Source organism: Falco rusticolus, chromosome 16 (assembly GCF_015220075.1).
Source record: "Falco rusticolus isolate bFalRus1 chromosome 16, bFalRus1.pri, whole genome shotgun sequence".
Classification (NCBI taxonomy): Eukaryota; Metazoa; Chordata; class Aves; order Falconiformes; family Falconidae; genus Falco; species Falco rusticolus.
The window spans coordinates 7915407-7934592 of record NC_051202.1 but is presented as its reverse complement, the minus strand read 5'-3'; the positions used below and the strand labels follow the sequence as shown (position 1 = coordinate 7934592).

The 19186-nt window shown below is 56.0% G+C and overlaps 4 protein-coding genes across 14 annotated transcripts; 1 reads left to right on the top strand and 3 right to left on the bottom strand.

Moving 5' to 3' along the window:
• Window positions 1-1286: 1286 nt before the first annotated feature.
• Window positions 1287-10584, bottom strand: ARCN1 (archain 1). The gene is made up of 10 exons (XM_037409833.1): window positions 10474-10584; window positions 8672-8935; window positions 7844-8023; window positions 7390-7595; window positions 6665-6826; window positions 5801-5966; window positions 4397-4544; window positions 3964-4072; window positions 3595-3799; window positions 1287-3010 (listed from the first exon to the last, which is right to left on the bottom strand). Exons 1-10 carry the CDS (start codon window positions 10474-10476, stop codon window positions 2921-2923), a joined length of 1533 nt encoding a protein of 510 aa, XP_037265730.1. The 5' UTR covers window positions 10477-10584; the 3' UTR covers window positions 1287-2920.
• Window positions 10585-10657: 73 nt separating this feature from the next.
• IFT46 (intraflagellar transport 46) lies at window positions 10658-15261 on the top strand. Of its 5 annotated transcripts, none has more exons than XM_037410050.1 (11): window positions 10658-10771; window positions 10850-11059; window positions 11132-11289; window positions 11978-12052; window positions 12164-12257; window positions 12639-12767; window positions 13195-13316; window positions 13708-13774; window positions 14055-14115; window positions 14391-14476; window positions 14634-14837. In XM_037410050.1, the coding sequence occupies exons 1-11, from the start codon at window positions 10748-10750 to the stop codon at window positions 14676-14678; spliced, it is 1071 nt and encodes a 356-aa protein (XP_037265947.1). In that variant the 5' UTR covers window positions 10658-10747; the 3' UTR covers window positions 14679-14837. The 5 variants fall into 5 exon arrangements, with proteins under 5 accessions (XP_037265947.1, XP_037265944.1, XP_037265943.1 ...); XM_037410049.1 differs by lacking the exon at window positions 14634-14837 and adding an exon at window positions 14844-15261 and having other exon boundaries at window positions 10659-10771; window positions 13198-13316; XM_037410048.1 differs by lacking the exon at window positions 14634-14837 and adding an exon at window positions 14844-15261 and having other exon boundaries at window positions 10659-10771.
• On the bottom strand, window positions 12203-17924 carry TMEM25 (transmembrane protein 25). Of its 7 annotated transcripts, none has more exons than XM_037410045.1 (8): window positions 17457-17924; window positions 16562-17374; window positions 16355-16486; window positions 16208-16217; window positions 16002-16106; window positions 15797-15912; window positions 13028-13095; window positions 12290-12374 (listed from the first exon to the last, which is right to left on the bottom strand). In XM_037410045.1, the coding sequence occupies exons 1-5, from the start codon at window positions 17542-17544 to the stop codon at window positions 16082-16084; spliced, it is 1068 nt and encodes a 355-aa protein (XP_037265942.1). In that variant the 5' UTR covers window positions 17545-17924; the 3' UTR covers window positions 12290-12374; window positions 13028-13095; window positions 15797-15912; window positions 16002-16081. The 7 variants fall into 7 exon arrangements, with proteins under 7 accessions (XP_037265938.1, XP_037265942.1, XP_037265941.1 ...); XM_037410044.1 differs by having other exon boundaries at window positions 16208-16486; window positions 16562-16849; window positions 17090-17374; XM_037410041.1 differs by having other exon boundaries at window positions 12203-12349; window positions 16208-16486.
• Window positions 17925-18015: 91 nt separating this feature from the next.
• TTC36 (tetratricopeptide repeat domain 36) lies at window positions 18016-19151 on the bottom strand. The gene is made up of 3 exons (XM_037410053.1): window positions 18954-19151; window positions 18528-18716; window positions 18016-18446 (listed from the first exon to the last, which is right to left on the bottom strand). Exons 1-3 carry the CDS (start codon window positions 19063-19065, stop codon window positions 18178-18180), a joined length of 570 nt encoding a protein of 189 aa, XP_037265950.1. The 5' UTR covers window positions 19066-19151; the 3' UTR covers window positions 18016-18177.
• Window positions 19152-19186: the final 35 nt, after the last annotated feature.

The window sequence follows — 19186 nt, the reverse complement described above, 5'->3', positions numbered from 1 at the left end:
AATTTTTCCTAATATCCAACCTAAACCTCCCTTGGTGCAACTTGAGGCTGCTTCCTCTTGTCCCGTCACTTGTTATCTGGGAGACTTGACCCCCACGTGCCTACAGCGTCCTGTCAGCTAGTTGTAGAGAGCGAGAAGGTTCTCCCCAAGCTTCCTCCTCTCCACACTCAACCACCTCAGCTCCCTCAGCCACTCCTCAGTGGTGAGCATCTGCAGGTCCTGCTAACGACAGCTCAGGGATCATGGCTGGGTTGGATTCGTTGGGGCTGGGATCCAGTCCTCGGCACAAACACGTCACCCAATCTTGTGTTTGCTGCGAGAGGGGCAGGGGCGAGCTCCACCTCTCTGAAATGGGCATTGTGCTCTCCTTTCTAGTGTGTGGCTGTCCACAAGCGGTGCCTTGCCTCGTCACGCAAATCCGTGGCTCCATTGCCCCACGTGGCAGCCTGCCAGCTGCACGCCAACACACAGCATCGTGCGGGAAAACCAAACGTACCAGGAGCTGCCAAAAAAGCACCCGGGCAGCACTGCCCTGCTGCTGCCTGGTCCCTGTGCCAGGGGCTTTTCCCTGCTGCAGCCCCTGCCCCGTGCCCGGGGGGCTGGGGGCTCGCAGGGCAGCCGGAGGGGTGGGAGAGTGGGTGGCCCGTCGGTGCTGCAGCCAAATACCTCCTGAGGCTGCCAAATTCCTCGGGCTTTCTGGCAGCAGCTGAAGGGGCCGTGGCAGGAGCGTGTCGGGAAGCTGGAGTAAACAAGGTCCCGGCCGGAGCCGCGCCGTTCCCAGGCTCCCCGGGAGGGCCGGGGGCAGCTACCCGCGGCGGCTGCGCTCGGGGCCCCCACACCGACAAAATCACTGCCGACACGGAGCCCCGGCCCCGGCTCTCCAGCTCCCAGGACACCCACGCACCCCAAAACGTTGCGCGACGATGGGGGTTACGTCTGAAGGGGCTTTCCGCCAGCTCCTTCCTCACCCCGCTTCTTGGAACCCTCCCGCCCGGCCTCGGTGCACCGAAGCCTCTTCCCCTCGCCCCCACCGTTCCCCGAATGGCTGCCGGCTGGGGTCTCTGCGGGCCAGGACACCCCCGGGCCGCCCGAGGTTGGGGGTCCCACCGCCTGGCCCCCTCCCCATCCCTGCCCGGCAGGGCCAAGCTGTCCCCGGTGCCCCGGTCCCATCCCCGCCGCTCACCTCCGCTCCGCCGGCCCAGCAGCAGTCCCGGGCTCCGCCTCCGCCGCGGCTGGCCCCGCCCCCGGGGGCCCGATCCTAAAGGACCGTCAGGAGCCGCAGCCACTCCTTTGACAATACTCTTTATTCGATTAAAGACTGGGTATTCTCTGTGTACACTGGAATGTGCTCTACTCCCTAGGCCAGTATCGTACAGGGTTACAAAAAGGGGGGACCTCGGCTCGGTTTAAGTGTTACCCTCCAACAGACTTAAAGGGGGGGGCTGTGTGGGAAAGCTCCTCGGGTGCTTGAACTAACCTCGACTCCATTTAAAAAAAAAAATCAGACAGACAAGCGACTCTCCAACATGACCAAGTTAATGGGATCCATCACCTACTTTGCTACGGACCAGGATCTGCTCTCCCCACTCCTCCCTGGCCAGGGATCAGGGTTGATTTCCTCTTGAGTGCTGCTGGCAGAGGAGAGACCACAAACTTCTTTGGCAGAGGACCCCACGGGAGCAGAATACAACTTGCTTTTCAGGGATTTGCTTTCCATCTGCATGCTCAGGACCTACGGCCGCAGCTGGCGTGGCCTCCCTGCAGCCCTTGCTGGTGGCCAGCCAGGTTGTCAGTGACAGGCTCCAATTCAAGCAGGTGAGATGAGTTTCGAGGCGAGCACAGGTCTGTGAGATGAGGCAACTAATGCTGGCAGGGGAACAGGCAGAACAATGTCACTGGGAGGGCAGACACCATGCTGGAGTGCTGCTCCCACTGGGATCAGCCCCCACATTCTCTGGAAACCAGCATCACCTTCTCCTCCATCTGCAAGCGCTGAGAAAAAACACTAGTTTGGGACAGGTCCTGGCACACAGGCTGAGTCACCTGGTCTCCGTGGCTCCTTGCACTGAGGCAGGCCAAGCCTTCAACTTCCCAAGACACCAAAAGGGCCCCAGGAAGGACACACAGCTGGTTCCAACTTAATTAAGCTGCCTCCAAAGCCCGGCTCAAGAGTAGCTGCAGCAGACAACGAGCCAGTGCACAGGACAGTGCCTTCTGGACACTTCCCCCTGCAGCAGGAACTAAAGCATCCGGAGCTGCAGCCTGCGCTACCTCAGAGCCCTCCCTGAGGCAGAGAGGCAAGTCCAGGGGTAGGGCTGTCACTGAACAGCAGGGCTGGGGAGAGAGCAGTAACCACATGGAGCAAAAGGATCCAAGCCCCAAATGCCCCCTTCCCCATCCCACAACCCCCCATCTTTGAAACTGAGGCCAACTCGCTCTGCTTCTACCAGACAGAAGGGTCCAGAGAAGTGAGGCGCCCCCACGCACATTATCTTGATGCCTGCTTTCATCAACGGGAACTAGAGTTGAAGGCCGAGATGAAATTTAAATGGCAGCACCAACAACGGAACAGTGTGTGACGCTTCAGGAGGGAAGAGAACGATGTCTGGTAGGCTCTGGAACTGAGCTCGGGTCGCCATCAGGGGAGAAGGGGACATGACAAAGCCAGGTTCTCTGTGGAGATCTTGCTTTTCTGCCGGCCGGTAGAAATCTGCCAAAGAAATTTGTAGCCTTTCCCCCCATAAGCATGTCAATTCCCTGCCAAAAATGTCTGTGACCCAGGAATGCTGCAGATGGCAGACAGAGCCATGTGTCTTAGCAGAGAGGGGCTGCGGCGTTCCCAACATTCAGAATAAACTTCGGCCTCTTTTTTTATTTTTAATTTAAAAATTTCTTCCATTGCGATTCCCCATAGCTGGCATTACAGGATTTCGTACTTGTCCACCAGGAAGGTGGTTTCAGTAGAAAACCTTACAGGGCTGTTCCCATCTACCTGGGTCACTTTGGTAACCTGTGGAGACAACAGGCAGAGTTAGGTCGGCATCGGATGCTACACCCCACCGCCACTATAGAGCACTCTCTGACACTGGGCTGCTCACAAGGACAGAATGAAGCTAGCGCTTTTGAGCCGCGAGTCAGCCCTGAAAGAAAGATCTTTCTTCTCAGGAAACCTGAAAACAGGGGAATGATTTTCTGCAGTTAACTGCGCCTCTGTTGAAAGCGGCCTGCAAGGAGTTAAGCAGCAGTCACCAGCAGCAGTTCAGCAGGGACAGACAGTCACATGCCAAGACATGTTTTGGCTCAGAAGGCCAATGGAGTCTCTAACAAAGTCTGAGAGGAATTAATGATTTGTCAGAGGCATGAAGGCTCAACTGAAACCGCAGGCAAGCTCAGGAAAGCTGAAGCTGCCAGCGCTGCCACTCCTGAATCCAGCTAACACAGAGGCAACTTAATGCCGATGCCCAAGCCTTTGCTAAGCAGGACAGCAGGGCCCACCCACCACAGTGTGGCCATCTTTAGCCAGCAGAAGACAAGAGGCAGCTTAAAACAGGCGAGACTGACATCACACCTGCAGAGCACCAGCAGCAACCATACCTGTATGTTGCAATAGCTCTTTTTGGAGATGAAGGAGACTTGCACTGGGAAGAAGTCACTTGGCTGCCCTGCTATGCTGAATTCCAGGCTGCCACTCTTGTTTTTGGCATCGATCACTGGCAGGCACCACTCGAGGAGATTCCGCCGGCTGTCGTGGCGATACTCACCATCAATTTCCCCAATCACTGGGGCGCCGACACCAGACCTAGAGCAGGCAATGAGAAGTTACCATGGCTGACCTGCACAGAGCTAAGGAAACACTGTTCAAGCCTGTCGGCTTGGCCAGACCTGTGAACTGGAGAAGGGAAGGAAGCCATGGGATCCAGAGTGGCACTTGTTAGCACTGCCCAGACAAGGAGTGTCACTTACGGCAAGGGGATGGTGATAATCACATCGTTCAGCTCTAGGCTCTCCTCTTGCAACTCGTATTCAATGTTAACATCACAACTGTTCCCGCTTTCTGATGGCCAGCAGTTAACTGAGGGCACAGAAACAGTACGCTGAACGATGCAGGCCTTCTACATGGCACAGGCTTTCAGAAGACAATGTGCTTTGAAAAGCACAACCAAGTCACCCCCAAGAAATTCTGACTTAAGAAAAGCTTTCTGTTCTCTTCAAAAGTGTTACAAAAAATGTGTGCGCTGCCAAGAACAGGTACTATCCAATGGAAGATGCACGATACCCCCAACATCTCACCACATGCCAGGTAGCCCCACTGCCACAAGACAGGCTATAAGCCAGCAGCCCACGGATGAACATCAGCCTTTTTTGCCCAAGCCCCCAGATACAAGCTTGCACTCACTTGTCAATGGAATGAAGGACTCTTCCGTGGTCTGCAACCTCCACTTCAGCACACCCACATCACTGTTAATAGGGAATGACTTCTCTGGGTTCTTCAAACCAATCTGTGATTCTGCAGTGAAGAGCTTCTTGTCCACATTCGGGTGAGTCTGAAAGGGGAGCACATGCCCAGTCTGTAACTACCAGCCAAGGAGGGAACCACAGATAGGCAACATGGGTTCTAGTGAGACAGACCTACACATCCCAGAGTATTTTCCTTAACGAAACACACATCTGTTTTCATCCTGGCTCAGAAGTCCGACTGGAGCCTGTCTACTTATCAGCCTGGGCTTCCTCCCAGACAACGCTGATCCGCTAAGAATCCACACCGCTGCCACTGTTCTGTGCCACTGCGCCAGAGACAATGTGTGTCCTGGGCTGACACCTACAGAACAACTTTAAAAGCTCTTCAAATCTCAAAGACCATTCTGAAGACCCACAACAAACACTGCTCTCGAACGCTGCTGGTACGAACACCCCGAAACCACAAAAACACTACCTCCCTCAGCAACCTTAACACATACATATGTTGTCAGCCCAATTCAGTTTAAATACTCCCTCTTCACAACAGCAAGCATAAGCAGCTTTTTAGAAGCAGATTTTCATGAGTCAGCATTCAAGCTGCACTAGAAAGACAGGAGCCGGTGCTAGGTTTGATCTTATCTTCCACCTGAAGCAGCACACGTGGGAGCATTATTAGGAACTTGCTCATGAGATACACTGATAAGGAGCTTACTACTATCAAAGCAGACCTGCAGCCAGCTACAGATAGGCAAGCACTTGGTGAGGAGGAGGGCGCAAGGCAGTATATCTCCAGGGATCAGTAAGTTCACACAGAGAGGGAGAAAAAGAGGACATATCTCTCAAGAACCTCCTGAGCCACTATTGCTGACTGCAATCAAGGGCTCCAGCAATTGCCTCTAATCCAGCACTGACAGAACACAAGTGATCCCAAGAAGAAACACCTTTCTAGGTAATAAATTAATTCCTTGTCGGCACAGTAAGTTTATTCGAACACTCCCACCCTACAACTGAAGCTTGCACCACATAAGTAAGTGCAATGCAACACACCAGGCTGCTGCAAAGTCCAAATGAGATCAGACTGCACTGCTGGGTAGATAAGGCTCTGAGGGCAGACAGACAAGCAAGTGCACGAGAGTGCATTTCTCAAGTGAACTTCAATCTTTTTGAGCATGAGCTGGCACTGCATTTATGCTGCGGTAACGGCTGCAGCAACTACTTCCATTTTCAACCCATCTGCTTGAACGAGAACATAGGACAGTAACGTGCTCAAGCGCTTCCAATATTTTGCCCTGGAGAGCAGTCGAAGCACATTCAACAGCACGGGACACCAAATAGGCTTTACCTGCAGCTGCACTCCCCTCTTGTCTTCATTTTCTACATGCAGGCGAATCCTTGCAAACTTTTCATCAGAAACGTGCAGCATGATCATGCCATGCAGCTCCATGTTCTGCAACCCTCCGTCACGGCCGCAGGTCAAGGAAATTTTCTCCTCTATTTTCATGTGCACACTAGACAGAAAAAAAAGCAGGTCTCAACTCCAACGCTTGGCATCTAATAGGCAAGATGAGAGATCAATGCTCAGCAACTACAGGCTACATGTAATGAACTGATGCTCCCAAGCACATGATGGCCCCAAATGGCACAGCAGGGACATCACAGCGGGTGCTAACGCTGTTCTGACATGCTAACTTTAGGGCAGGAGGCTCCACAGATAGGAGCTGCAACGCAAGAAAGCCCACGTAAGCAGCACCTCAACATGCTGTTCACTCAAAACCCCTCTGGTACAGCAGCATGGCTTGCAGCACTAAAAGGTTGTGAATTGCCATGTGCAAAATGAACCACGAACACTTCCATCCTAAGCTGCAGTAAGGCAGGAACTCTCGCCTGGGGAACAGCAAAAAAGGCAGCTATTTTAAGGGAAAAGCAGCAGAGGGAAATTCCCAACCTCAGCTAAACAATGGACATATATCCCATTTTAGTCATGGCAACTCCTAACCAAACTAGCTATCTATTTTTTTGCTGCTGCCCTTTCCAGGATTTTGCCCACCGTCTTTTAAAAGTAACAGGCCAAGTGAGCACACATGACTGGAGGTGCAGGAAAAAGCCTGTCCTGAAGGCAAAAAAGGGTGCTAGCTCATGAAGTAACATGTGCACCACAGAGCACGCTGCAAGAAAACCACTTTGAAAATGAAATGAAAATACCTACCTCTCCATGTTAACAGGAGGAGCAAGAACTTTGGCTGCTTCCGTAGTGCGCTTGCCTACAGAAGTCATGATATTTTCTCCTTCCAGCTTCAGCTTGTCCACAAAGTTGTCCACCTCCTTCCCCTTAGCACCAAGTTTCAAGGCTTTACTGGGACCTGAAGGCCTAAACAAAAGGTGTAAGAAGCTCCGAGTCATCTCATGGCAACACATTCCTCCTTCCTCAGTTACCTTCGCGTGTTGTGACCCGACTATCCCAACAACACAGCGCTCACGTCTGCAGCCTTTTCTGGGGGAGAATGTGCATGAAGCTGATGATCTTACATGTAGGGTGCTACATTATTACTTCTATCTGGATTCTGTTCCGTGTATTACCAGTAGCTGGGACCTCTTTTTCCTCACACAAAGTAAGAAGCCCATTGCTCATCAAAGACTCCAGATAGACTAGGGGATGCTACCATGGCACACAGCACAGATGCTCCTCAGTGATCAAAGAATATGCAACATATATAGGGCCTGCAAGCAGCTACATTACAGGCTTGGAGGTCAACACACACACAGTGGCAAAGCCAAGGGGAGGCTTTACAAAGGTGTGACGATCTTGACCTGTACAGTAACCAAATGGGAGGGCTATGCAGACAAAAAACCTGTGTTAGGGAGCCTTTATCGGGCACGTGGTTTCAGCCGCTGCTGGCTCCGAGGCATGTTTGCTAGCTGCTGTACACCTACCTGGCAGGCGCTGGTGCCACTTTGGGCTTCTCCGTTTCAATGATGGTCTCTGTGATCATTGCTGCTGTTGTGCCTCCAGACATGGCCGAGCTACCAAAGCCACCGAAGCCCGGTGCCTTTTTGCCCTGTCTCTCTGCGTCCCTCCGGGCTTGTTGCAATTCCTTTGCTTTACGGCGCATCTCAGCTTTTGCTTCGCGTTCCTGAGTCTGAAGCAAAAGACAAGAGGTTGCTAGAGCTCTGCAATCTCAACCCTTCTCTGCACAGGAACCAAGTGTGTTTTGCCCATAAACCCTTTATGACAAAAAAAGAAACAAGAGATGGGCATCTTGTTTACAGAAAAGCTAAATTGTTTTATGACCCCTATCAAAGTGGAGTAACACTTTTGTATAAATAAAAGCCCCTGTATTTTCCAGACAGGGTACCTCATACCAGGCGTGCAGTTATTCCCACTCACCTCTCTGACTGCTCGAAACACCTTTTCTTCATGGGAGTCCATCTCGGTGAAGGTCCGAATTTGTGCCAGATTTACGTTCTCACGGTAGCCCAAAGCAACAATCTCATCAAAGGCAAAAATCAGGTCAAAGCAGTGTTCGGAGATCTCATTCTCCTCCAGAGCTCGACAATATTCAGGGATCTAGTTAGGGGAAAGCATTTTGAAGAAGTATTTGTAGACAATACTGTGCAAACACTTTCTTTCTACTGCCCCCAGACTGCATAGCCGCACTAGACCCTCCACAAGACCAGTGCACTGTTAAGGTGCTCACTGTAACTTTACAATGTTGATAAATAACAAGTGGAAGTTTTGCCATTATTACAGTGTAGAAGGACTAGTACTTACACAACCTCTTAGCTTAACTGTAACACTAAGTCAGAGGAACCTAAACACATGCTGGGGCCAGCCCATTTCCTGAAGATCCTTCGGTTGCATGAGGACAGCTGCATAAACTCACTGCTCAGAAATCCACATAATGTAGTGCTGTACATGCTGTAAGTTCACAATTATTTTTAGAAGGCTGTTACCTTAAGAATACAGAGAATATTTAATGCCTTATGTTTATGGCCATCCCGTTGGTTTCACCAGCTGAACCGCAACCAAGGATTTTTTTAGGTGGAGTTAAAAAATACCACCAAAACTTCAAAGCTTATGTTCAGGTCAGGAAGGGGCTCTGGAAAATCGAGTTGCCAGGTGGACTTTAAAAACAGCTCACCAACAGGTTCCCTTACAAGGGCACTGTTTCAGGCCACATGCGCACAAACCCTGTGTTAAGTGACAGATTCTTACCACTCTAGAGAAGAGACGGAGTGTTTCTAGGTCTTCCAGGATGTTGCTGTTCTTGGTGGTGATCAGTACCATGTACAGCTTCTCCATTGGCTGATAAACATACCGCACACTCTCTGTTTCCACAAAGGTGTGCTGCTTCCCTGTATTCATCAGCTTTGGGAAAGCGGCCAGCAACCCCTCAATGCGGGTCCGAGTCATCTCCACAAACTGCCGGGAGACTATGGCCTTCCCCGCCTTTGTGCAGACAGCTGCTGCCAACAGCACCTGTGGAGAAGGCAAGCACCGGTTAGACAAGCCTCCCACACCACACAGCCTCAGCGAGCCTGGTGCAACACAACTCGCTCAAAGAAAGAACTGCTTCTGACTACATTTCACCTTCACGTGTACCGCACAGTCAGCTGAGTTTCCTTAAACACGATTTAAAGCCTTTTTCTGCGACCAGCACCAGGAACTGAACCATGCCAAGATCTTGCAGAGCCACCTCTGTTTTTCACTCTCTCTCGCCAGTCTGCTTTCTGCTCCTGTGTTATCCAGGCTCTCAGTGCTCCCACTGGGCAGACGCAGCAAGCCAGCTTGCTCCTACACACACAGAGGTGTAACACCACCGCCACCAAATGCTCTAGGGGGAGGCTCTAGGTTATTGAGTTTTCTGTCAGTCTGGTCCCAGCTTATAACAGAAGCATTGTAAAACGTAACATTTCTTGCCAATGCCACATTTACAGTGAAGCCAGGCTAATAAAACATGGGCAGCTGTATTAATCACAACCCACAGATGGCTCTCCTCAGCGTTTCAGAAACGTTATCACACCATCAACAAAAAGGTAGTGAGACAATTGCCAGCCTACATTTTCTCATTCTCTCAGACTACTGAGACTTCCTCCTCACATTTGCCCCTCACAGATCAGGGACTTAGTCAGGATAAGGCTGTTTCTGCAGTAAAGATCCTTTAAATCCCCAACCTCTGTTATTAACAGGCAAGTACCAGAAACTCTCAAGCACAGACCGATCTCAAGTCCCACCTCAGCGCCAGGCCGATAGCGCCCTACCAGTGTGTGCCTTGATAAGAGTGCCAGGCCCCTTCTGGACTGTCCTGGGGCCCAGCAGCTTGACAACACAGGGAGAAGCACACCCCGGAGTACTTACAGGTCAGAAATAAACTTCCTCTCTGTAAGTACTCCCCAAAAGCACTCAGACCACGGCGCAAGAGAACCAGACGGCACCAAGGATCCCGTGAGCACACGGCTCAGCGAGCCCTGCCGGTCTCCGCTGACCGGGATCGCGGTCCAGCAGCGCTAGGAGCGGGCAGCAAGGGGCAGGACGAGCTCGCAGAAAGGAACAGCTCGCAGCGCTACACTCCGCACCGGCAAGGGAGCAGCCGGGCATCGCCCGCACCCGGCTGCACCCAGCACCCGAGGGGACAGCCCCGCTGCCCCGAACAATATTTTAAAAAAGCGCAACGCCGCCTGCCTAAGGCCGCGGGCACCAGCCCCTCCACCGAGTGGGCCCCGCGGCTCGGCCAGCGGCCCTCCGCCGCTCTGCTCCTCCGGATCACCCCGGCGGTGGGCGGAGACGGCGGCCTGAGCCTCCGCCGCCCCCCAGGTGCTGCCGGCCCCGCGAGCGGCAGCAGGACCTGCCCCAGACCCTACTCAGCTCCGCCAGGCCACTGGGCTCCGGCGCCGGCCTGCGCCCGGGCCTAGCCTCGCAGCGGGCCCCAGGCCCCGCCCGGAGCCTCCCCCAGCCCCGCGGTGCCCCGCGGCGGCGAGCGGCCGGTGACGAGCGGCCGGCGGCGGGCGGGGTCTCACCATGGCGGCGGTGCTGGGCTCCGCGCTCGCTCCCTTCGCGCTCCGCGTCTCCTCGGGCGGCCCCACAAGATGGCGGCGCCGAGCCACGTCCCCAGCCGGAAGCGCCGTCACGCGCGGGGCGGGGCGGGGCGGGGCGGGGCGTGGCGGGGCGGGGCGGCCCCCCAGGCGGCCCGCCGGGCGGTGACCGCCATCCGTCCCGCCAGGGGGCGCCGCGGCGGCCGCGCCGCTCTAGCCCGCGGCGGGCGAGTCGCCATGGCAACGGCGGCAGGGCGGCATGGCGGAGCGACGGGCGCTGGAGGTGAGCGGGCCGTGCTGTGCCGGGCCGTGCCGTGCCGGGCCGTGCCGTGCCGCCGCCTTACCGCGCCCCTCTGCCTAGACCCGCCTGGTGGAGAACCAGCTGTACGACGAGAGCCTGGAGCTGCCGGAGGCCGAGGAGGCGGGCGGCGCGGCGGTGCGGCCGGCCGGGGCTCGCTCGCCACGGGCAGGGGGTACAGGCCGCCCCCGGGACTGCCGCCGGCCGGGCCCACCCGGAGCAGGCGGCGGCGCGGCCGATGGCGGCAGTGACGAGGAGGGCAGCGGCGGCAAGGTAGGCGCTGGGCCGGCGGCGGGAGGGGCGGCCGGCGGGACGGCCCGGTGAGGTCCCGTCCCTCTCACCTAGGAGGAGGCGGCGGCCCGCTCGGCGCCCCCCGCTGCCCCCAGCGAGGGCGAGGAGGAGGAGGACGACGACGACGACGACGACTCGGCCTCGGAGGAGGAGGATTCCTCTGAGACAGACTCAGAGGATGACGCGGAGGATCGCGGGGCTGTGGTGGAGGGGTGAGTGGCGCGGCCGGCCGCACCAGAGGGGCCCTTGCGGCCCCACCGGCACCTTCGTGACCCTGCCGAGGGGAGCACGGCCCTGGGCACGGGGGTGGCCGGCTCGTTCCTCCTCCTCGTACCCGGGCAGCTCAAGAGAAAGGCGTTCCTATGCTTGAGGAACTGCAGCCGCTGACAGCAGCTCCTTGGACAGTCCCTGTGCCCGGCTGTGCTGTGCCAAGGAGGGGCACAGCTGGGAGTGACTGAGGGGGTCAGCCAGCCTCCTACCTGTCTTCAGCCCTGGCTGGCAGTGGACACATGAGAGACAAGGAGGGAACACCTCAAGCACATTATTGCTCTCCTAATTGTCCTCCTCCTTCGTCTTCAACTCCGAAACCATTACTAAACCCCCTAGTCGCTGTCCTAATGCCTACCTTTGTGCCGAGCACCTATCCACCTTTTGACATACAAGTCTTTATGATCACAAGCAACTGCCCGTCACTCAAGTGCTTTGTTTTAGCTGGGAGGCCTGAGGCAAAGCACGGCCCAATTATGTTTTTCCTGTCTTTGTAAGTCTTTGTAAGAGACAGCTTACTACCTGGTGTTTCAGCTCCCTTCACAATTGTCTTGCACAGCTGGGTCCCTGTTCTTGCTTGTATAGAACCTACCATGCATTAATCTGTGCCTGCATTTCTCATCCTTTCATTAGTGACTTGAGTCTAGGTGATTATGACTACCTGCCAGTATCTTCTGAAATCAAAGAACTCTTTGAGTACATCAAGAGGTGAGTGGAAGGGGTTTTATCTGACACAAAGGAGAGCCAAGAGCCAATTATTGTGGCGAGTTTTGTGGGACAGTCCGTAGCCGCCCATGCTATGATGGTGGTTTTTTGCAGGTATACTCCCAAAACAATAGAGATTGAGCACAAACTGCAGCCTTTTATTCCAGACTTTATTCCTGCGGTTGGAGACATTGATGCATTCCTGAAGGTAAAGTTGCTTCAAGTTCCTCTATACATCCTGGCTGTACAGCCCAGAAGTGGCTGGCCTCTCCCCACAGCAGTGTGTACCTTTGCCCTGTGCTGTTGGAGACAGCGTTCTAGAGACCTGGGGAAACTGGACTTGGTGGTTCAGTCACCTCTCAAACAGCACATACGTAATTTGGGGTGAGGGTTGTGTTTTCCCATGTCTGACACCCCGTGCTTTTCAGGTAGCACTGTGCTACACAACTCCTAATCAAGAGAGCATGCCTACTGAATCCTTTTAGGGTCTGATTTTTAAACCATAGGGAGGCTGTGCAAAAATAGCCCCAACTTCCCCCACTCTCCACTCTAGACTCCTGTAGAAAACAGGGCCTCTGCTTATCTACAGGTTCCTCGTCCTGATGGCAAGCCTGATAACCTTGGCCTGCTGGTCCTGGACGAGCCATCGACCAAGCAGTCAGATCCCACTGTGCTCTCCCTTTGGCTGACAGAGAACTCCAGGCAGCACAACATCACAGTGAGTCAGAGAGGGGGAGGTCGTGCTTGCTGCTCACTGGCTATGGCAAAACCACATTTCATTCTTACTTTTGTCTCTGTGACTACAGTGTTGCAGCACAGACGGTAACTTAGCTTTAAAAGCAGAAAAAACCTAACCTTTTCCTTTAACCCATAGCTTTAAACTGCAATGGATCTAAGCCTCACTTCAGGCAAGCCTTGGCACAGGCTTTGGATCAGTTTCCTTCAGGTGAAACTTTGTTTCCTTTTGGTTGTCAATACCTGGTTTTCCTGGATGTTTTGTTTGGCAGCTGCTTTTCTGTCTGCAGAAATCAGTTGGTATAGTACAACTAGGAAAGAGAAAAGGCATGGTAAATCAGAGCATAAGCAGGGTTCACAAGAGCCCCAAAACACCATGAAATCTTCCAGGTTCATATTTTTGTTTTTAGCAGCAGATAAAAGTAAGGAGTTTGGAGAATGCAGAGAACAACTCCAAAGCCATTGACAACTGGATTGAAAGTATCAGTGAACTGCACCGCTGCAAACCTCCTGCCACTGTGCATTACACCAGGTGAACCGTTACATCAACTCTCCCTCACACACACTCGTACAGCTTAAGCTTAGGTCAGCGGGAGGCTGGTAGCAAAGTCTAGGAGCGCTGAGTAAAACTATCAGAATATCTCCGAGAGGGAGAAGACATGCTAATTGTCAGGCCATCCTACCATGCACGTGTGCAGGATGTTTCCCTCTGCGCTTCCCTTTCCCTACGTAACTTGAATTAGTTTAACAGCTAGCACACGGAACTTGCAACATAAAAGTGCCTGCATTGACCTTCAGCAGACGCGCACATCTCACTTTCAGCTGTTCAGAATGGAAGCTGTCCCGTTTACAGCAGTCTGGCAGTAAGGAAGCCATGCCAGTTATGTGTGGTCCTGAAGGTTGTCTTCTTTCTCCCCTGGCAGGCCAATGCCCGACATCGAGACCTTGATGCAGGAGTGGTCACCAGAATTTGAGGAGCTCTTGGGAAAGGTACGTTGTCCAAGCGATGGGTGGTTAGCTCAGCAAGTGATGTTAGAAACCATCTTCTGTGAAAGCTGGGTGCCTGCTCCATTCTGAGCTCTTTGCCTGAAGCCTGGCCCATTCAGGTTTGTTCCTGCTTGCCATTTCTCCTTGCCAGAACACCGGGGAGCAGCCTAATGCCTGAATTCCTGGCTGCTATCCAGGTGGCCTCTGCACTTGGCCTGAGACCAGGGTATGCTGTCAGGCTCTGCCCATACAGGAGCAGAGCTGACAGCCTCGTCTCTTCCAGGTGGGCCTCCCGACTGCAGAGATGAACTGTGACCTGACCGAATACATCGACATGATATGTGGTAAGCTGGGGAGACTGCACTGAGCACACAGATGTGCTGCTGGCCTGGTACTGCTTCGCTTAAAGCAAAAGACCTGTAGATGCAGGCTCAGCCCTGAGCAGTCATGATCATTCTCTGCTGCCTTCAGTACAAAGCGGACTACTTATACTGCAGACATCTGCAGCGTTTGATGAAAGGCCCAAGTAATAGTGGGCAGTGGGAAGCTCAGCCTTTACTTACTCTGTGCAGGGCGGTGCAGCCAGGATGCTCTCACACACTTCTGCTTTCACTTGTAGCCATTCTGGACATCCCTGTGTACAAGAGTCGGATCCAGCCTCTGCACATCCTCTTCTCCCTCTACTCGGAGTTCAAGAACTCACAGGTAGGCAGCTCCGGACAGGCACCACTCTACCAGCTGGAAGCATTGCAAAGCTTCACTCCTTACCTTTGGCCTTGCTACGCTGTGGGTGTTCATAAAGGGCTGGTAGACCGTGGTAAAGGAATCCAAAGAAAGTTTTCTAAGCTTCTCATTTCCCTAGTACCTCAGCATTGCACAAGAAGCCTCCGATGTGCCACAGGGCTGAGGATGCTGCATTAACAGTCCAGCATAAGCCTGGAATGCTTTTCCCACCAAAGTCAAGGCAACTGCTGAATGTATGGCTCATACAGAGCACTTGCATTTTCAGATGCATGTGTGCAGCATGATTAATGAGACTTGAATCTGCACTAACACATTCTTTCCCCTGCAGCATTTCAAGCCCCTGGCTGATGGGAAGAAGGACAGGAGCCCACCATCCAACGCACCTTCACAAGTGGCAGATGCGGAAGTGTTAAGCTTTACTTGAAGCTTCACATTAAACATTCATCTCCTGGATCAACATCTGCTGCTAGACACGAAGACTTGACCAAAGCAGCCTATGAAGCAGCGTGCAGCACTTTGGAAGCCACCCTGGTTTTGCAGATGCTGCTGAACTGTTCTGCATTCATAGAGTAGAACTTTACTCATCGCATTTATTGTAGAAGCAGCCTAATTGCTCCATCTCAGCAGTAAACTGGCTCTTCCCGATGGCAGGCTCCCTGTGCCATAGATGCTGCAGAGCAGGAGCTCCTCAAGTGCACACTAGAAGTACCAGAGCAGGTGGGAATAAATTCCATGCTCAGACACAATGCTTGGATCTGCCCAGTGTGTTCTAAGGTCTGACCTGGGGATGAACCTCCACCGCCCTGTATTATCGAGCCTCTTTTTCTATTCTCAAGCCCCTTAACTGCTGCCAAGGAGAAATAACCAGCGCAACACCACACAGATGCTTGAGAGTGTATTGCTGTTGGGATGACTCTCTCCAGCCCCTACCATGCTGCCTGCCTGTCCATCTGCCACAGCTCTAGCAGGGGCAGAGAGGACCACACAGCAAACAGGCTGTGAACCTGCTGAAACAAGGCTGGTGCTCGGCCTTACTCCGGGAGGAACTGCAGCACTAGCAGCTTAGCAGAGCCTTGGCTATAAACAGCTTTAATGCATTTTGATTGTAGTAGTTTATTAACAAAGTACACAGGCTACATAAATCGTGCCTTGGCTGACAGGCACAGCTACTGAGACCAGCAGCACATAGCTTAACGTGTAGCTGGGGGTCGGTCAGCACCTGCCATCCAACATGGCCTACCCAGCACCCTGGGCTGCCCTTCTCCAGAGGCTGGTACATACCTGGTGCTGGGCAGCCCTGGCTCATGGGCACCACGTGGCGTCTCACAGCCAGATCTCTTCACTGCTCATGCTGGGCATTTTGTAGACGCGCCCGGATGTCGGGAGCTGGACAAAACCTGCAGGACAAAGACAGCTTGTTGCAGTTGCTTTCTGGGGTGGCTGTGGAGGCCAGTATCCCTGCAGCATGGCTTACAGGGCTGCTCACCTGCCCACGTCCCCTCACTGAGCTTGCTGAGAACTAAGGAGTGCTCCAGCCCTGGCAGTGTGCTCTCCTCCGCGCTGGCACTAGCTCTTACATCCTTGGGAGAAGCTGTGGTGGCAGAAAGGGGCGAGAGCTGGGACACCTGGCCCTCACCCAGCCAGGATCCATGACCCCGTGTTCTCCTCTGCACTGGCACCTTGGGGTCTTACCTCTGGCCTCCTGCATCAGGTCGACGAGGTGCAGGTTGGGTGGCAGGGATTGAGTCTGGCGAGGCAGGCGCGTGCCCCAGGGCTGCACATGCTCGGAGCTGTGGGAGCACTGGCCGAGCGGGCTGCTCCCTCCTGCCTGACCCTTACCTGGCACTGGCTTGGGCCGGCAGCATGCCAGGTAGGCAGCGCAGGAACCCAGGCTGAGCAAGGTGCCCAGGGCCAGGGCTGCTCCAACAACAACGCCCAGGAGGGGCAGCTTCACACGGGCATCCAGCAGCCCTGTATGGACAGCATGGCCCCCTCAGCGTCCCTCCGTATGGCTGCTGCTCTGCACCTGTCCCCACCAACACCTACCTGGGGGCAGGAGGGAGGCAGTGGCAACACCCACACTGTTGGCAGCGCTGAGAGAGAAGTTGCCAGCTGCACTGCTGAGGTGGATGCGGAGCGAGTGGTTGGATAGGCCTGGGTAATGTATGGCACCCAAGAGGAGGAACTCTGAGGTGTTTCCCATCACGTGCCCGTCCTGGTCCACCCAGGTGACGCTGGCAGGTGGGTTGGCTTGCACCAGCGCAAAGAGCACCAGGAGAATCCCAGTGCCATCGACCTGGTAGTGGGCATCTGCCCGCAGGATCTCTGGCTTATCTGGGCAACAAACACAGACAGTGAGATGGGCAGCAGGGATGGGGACAGGGACAGCTAGGGACAGGGGCAGCACAGCCAGGAGCCTGGCGTGCTCACCAGCCATATTTGCACAGGACTGATGAGACGCTGCCGCGCTACGGCTGCGAGGGACATAGGTCATGGTCCTGCTCTGGTCAGGCACAGCCGCACACGCCCTCCCGGTGCCTCCGGCCAGAGCAGGACCGGTGCTGTGGACCTTACACTGCACGTCGAGGAGGACTGAGGCGTTGTAGGTCTTGCCAGAGACCGGGTCTGTCAGGGAGCAGCTGAGCTCACGGTCGGCGCGCCGGGCAGTGAGGGTGAGGGTGCTGGCAGCACCCGTGGCCGAGCAGTTTGCTTCGTGCTTCTGGCCGTTGAGGTACCACACCAGCGCGGTGCCGGGGACCGGCCGGGCGGTCCGGCAGGTGAAGACACGGCTCTCCTCCTCCCTCAGCGTGCACACCGCCAGCGCCCGCCCGTTGATGGTGGGGCCTAGCTCCCCCAGCCCTGCCGGAGAGCCCGCAGCGCATCACAGCCGCGGCAGGGTCCCGCTGCCGGAGCCATGCACTGGACCCCGCCGCAGCCTCACCTGCCCAGCAGAGCACCCGGAGGCTGAGCAGCAGCAGCAGCAGCAGCGGGCAAGGGGCAGCTCGCGGGCAGCCCCGGGGACGCCCCATGTCGTGCCAGCGCTAGGAGAGAGACAGCTGGGACAGGGGCACGCGGGGCCATCCCCGCGCCGGGCCCCCGGCACCCCGGCTCATGGCTGCGGCCGCAGGATGCCGCCAGCCCGCATCTTACCTGGAGCATCGCCGCTGCCGCTTCCAGCCCGGCCCGCAGTGCGGCTCTGCCGCCCGCAGGGCTGTGCACGCGGCGCGGGGGCGGTCCCGGCACGGCTGCGAGCGACCCCCCCGCCGGGTCGGTCCTGCCGCCCCCGTGGCCCCAGGCACGGCCCAGCAGCGTGCAAGAACGGCCAGAGACCCTCCGGCCAGGGCAGGAGCTAGAACCCTCCCCGTGCCCCCCCGTCATGCCTCTTGCGCAGGACCCCACGCAGCCCACCTTTGCACCCACGGGGCCGCCCGTCTCCGCGGGGCTGTGCACACGCGGGAGTTGCACCACAATTGCCCACAACACTGCGAGCAAAGCCCAAGTGCCAGGGACACGGGGAAGTTTATTTGGGGCTGAGGCAGAGCAAGGCGCGTTTGTCCTTCCTGTCTCCCAGGAGGAGGAGGAATGGGATGTCCAGCACCTGAGACAGGCCTCCTCCAGCCACCAGGACGGGCCCGCCTGAGCCACGCATTGCCTCTCCCATTTCACTCGCTGCCGGTGCCACCAGGGTTGCGCAGCCGCCCCAGCATCTCACAGAGCATCTGGTTGCAGAGTGCCGAGTAGGGGTTCAGGAGCACCAGCTGCCGCCGGGCAAAGGTGCTGCCCAGCCGCGCCGCCTGCTCGAAGTCCTGCCGGGCGTCCTCGTCCTGAGCGTGCAGCTGGCGGATCAGGCCACGCTGCACGAAGCTCTGGCAGGCGGCACGGCCGCGGCCCCGGCTCAGGCGGATGGCTGTATCCAGGTCCCGCAGGGCGCCTGGCCGGGGGAGAGGGGCATTGGGGTGGGCTGGGCATACCCGGGGGCCACCTGCCACCCGGCCGCACCAGCGCTGCTCACCTGCCACGTCCCCCCGCAGCCGCAGGGCCTGTGCCCGGTTGTTGTAGCCTGAGGCACGCTCTGGCAGCAGGTGGATAGCCTCGCTGAACCTCTCCAGGGCCGTGCTCACGTCCCCCGACTCGGCAGCAGAAACCCCCTGCAGCTCCAGGTCCCGGACCTGCTCCAGCAGTTCCTGCGCGAAGCCTTCCCCTGGAGCGGCACACCAGGGCCCCCTCAGCTAGGGACGTGGCTGGTAGCGGGGGTGCCCCAGGCAGCAGCCCCACCATCCACCGCACAGCCGCTGTGCTGGGGTGCGAATGGACACAGGGCAGGGCACCAAGGCCCGGACTCTTGCCTGCCTGCATGCCCTCCTTCCGCCGCCGCACAGGGACCCCGCTGCCGACTGCAAGAACACAACACCGAGAATCCAACACAGCGTCACCTCACCTTCATCCTGGGCATCTTCCTCCTCCTCCTCATCCAGCCCAGGGATATCCCCAAAAGGGGTGCTGGGGTTAAAGATGGTATGCAGGACGGCCCTGTCGTTCGCCGTGGCCATGGTGCCCTCCGTGCTGAGAGCCCTCGTGGGTTAATGTTCACACTGCTGGCACCATTTGTCCTATCCCAGCCCCTGAGGCCGCGAAGCCCAGCTGGGAGCCCCACAGCCTCCCAAGGTGACC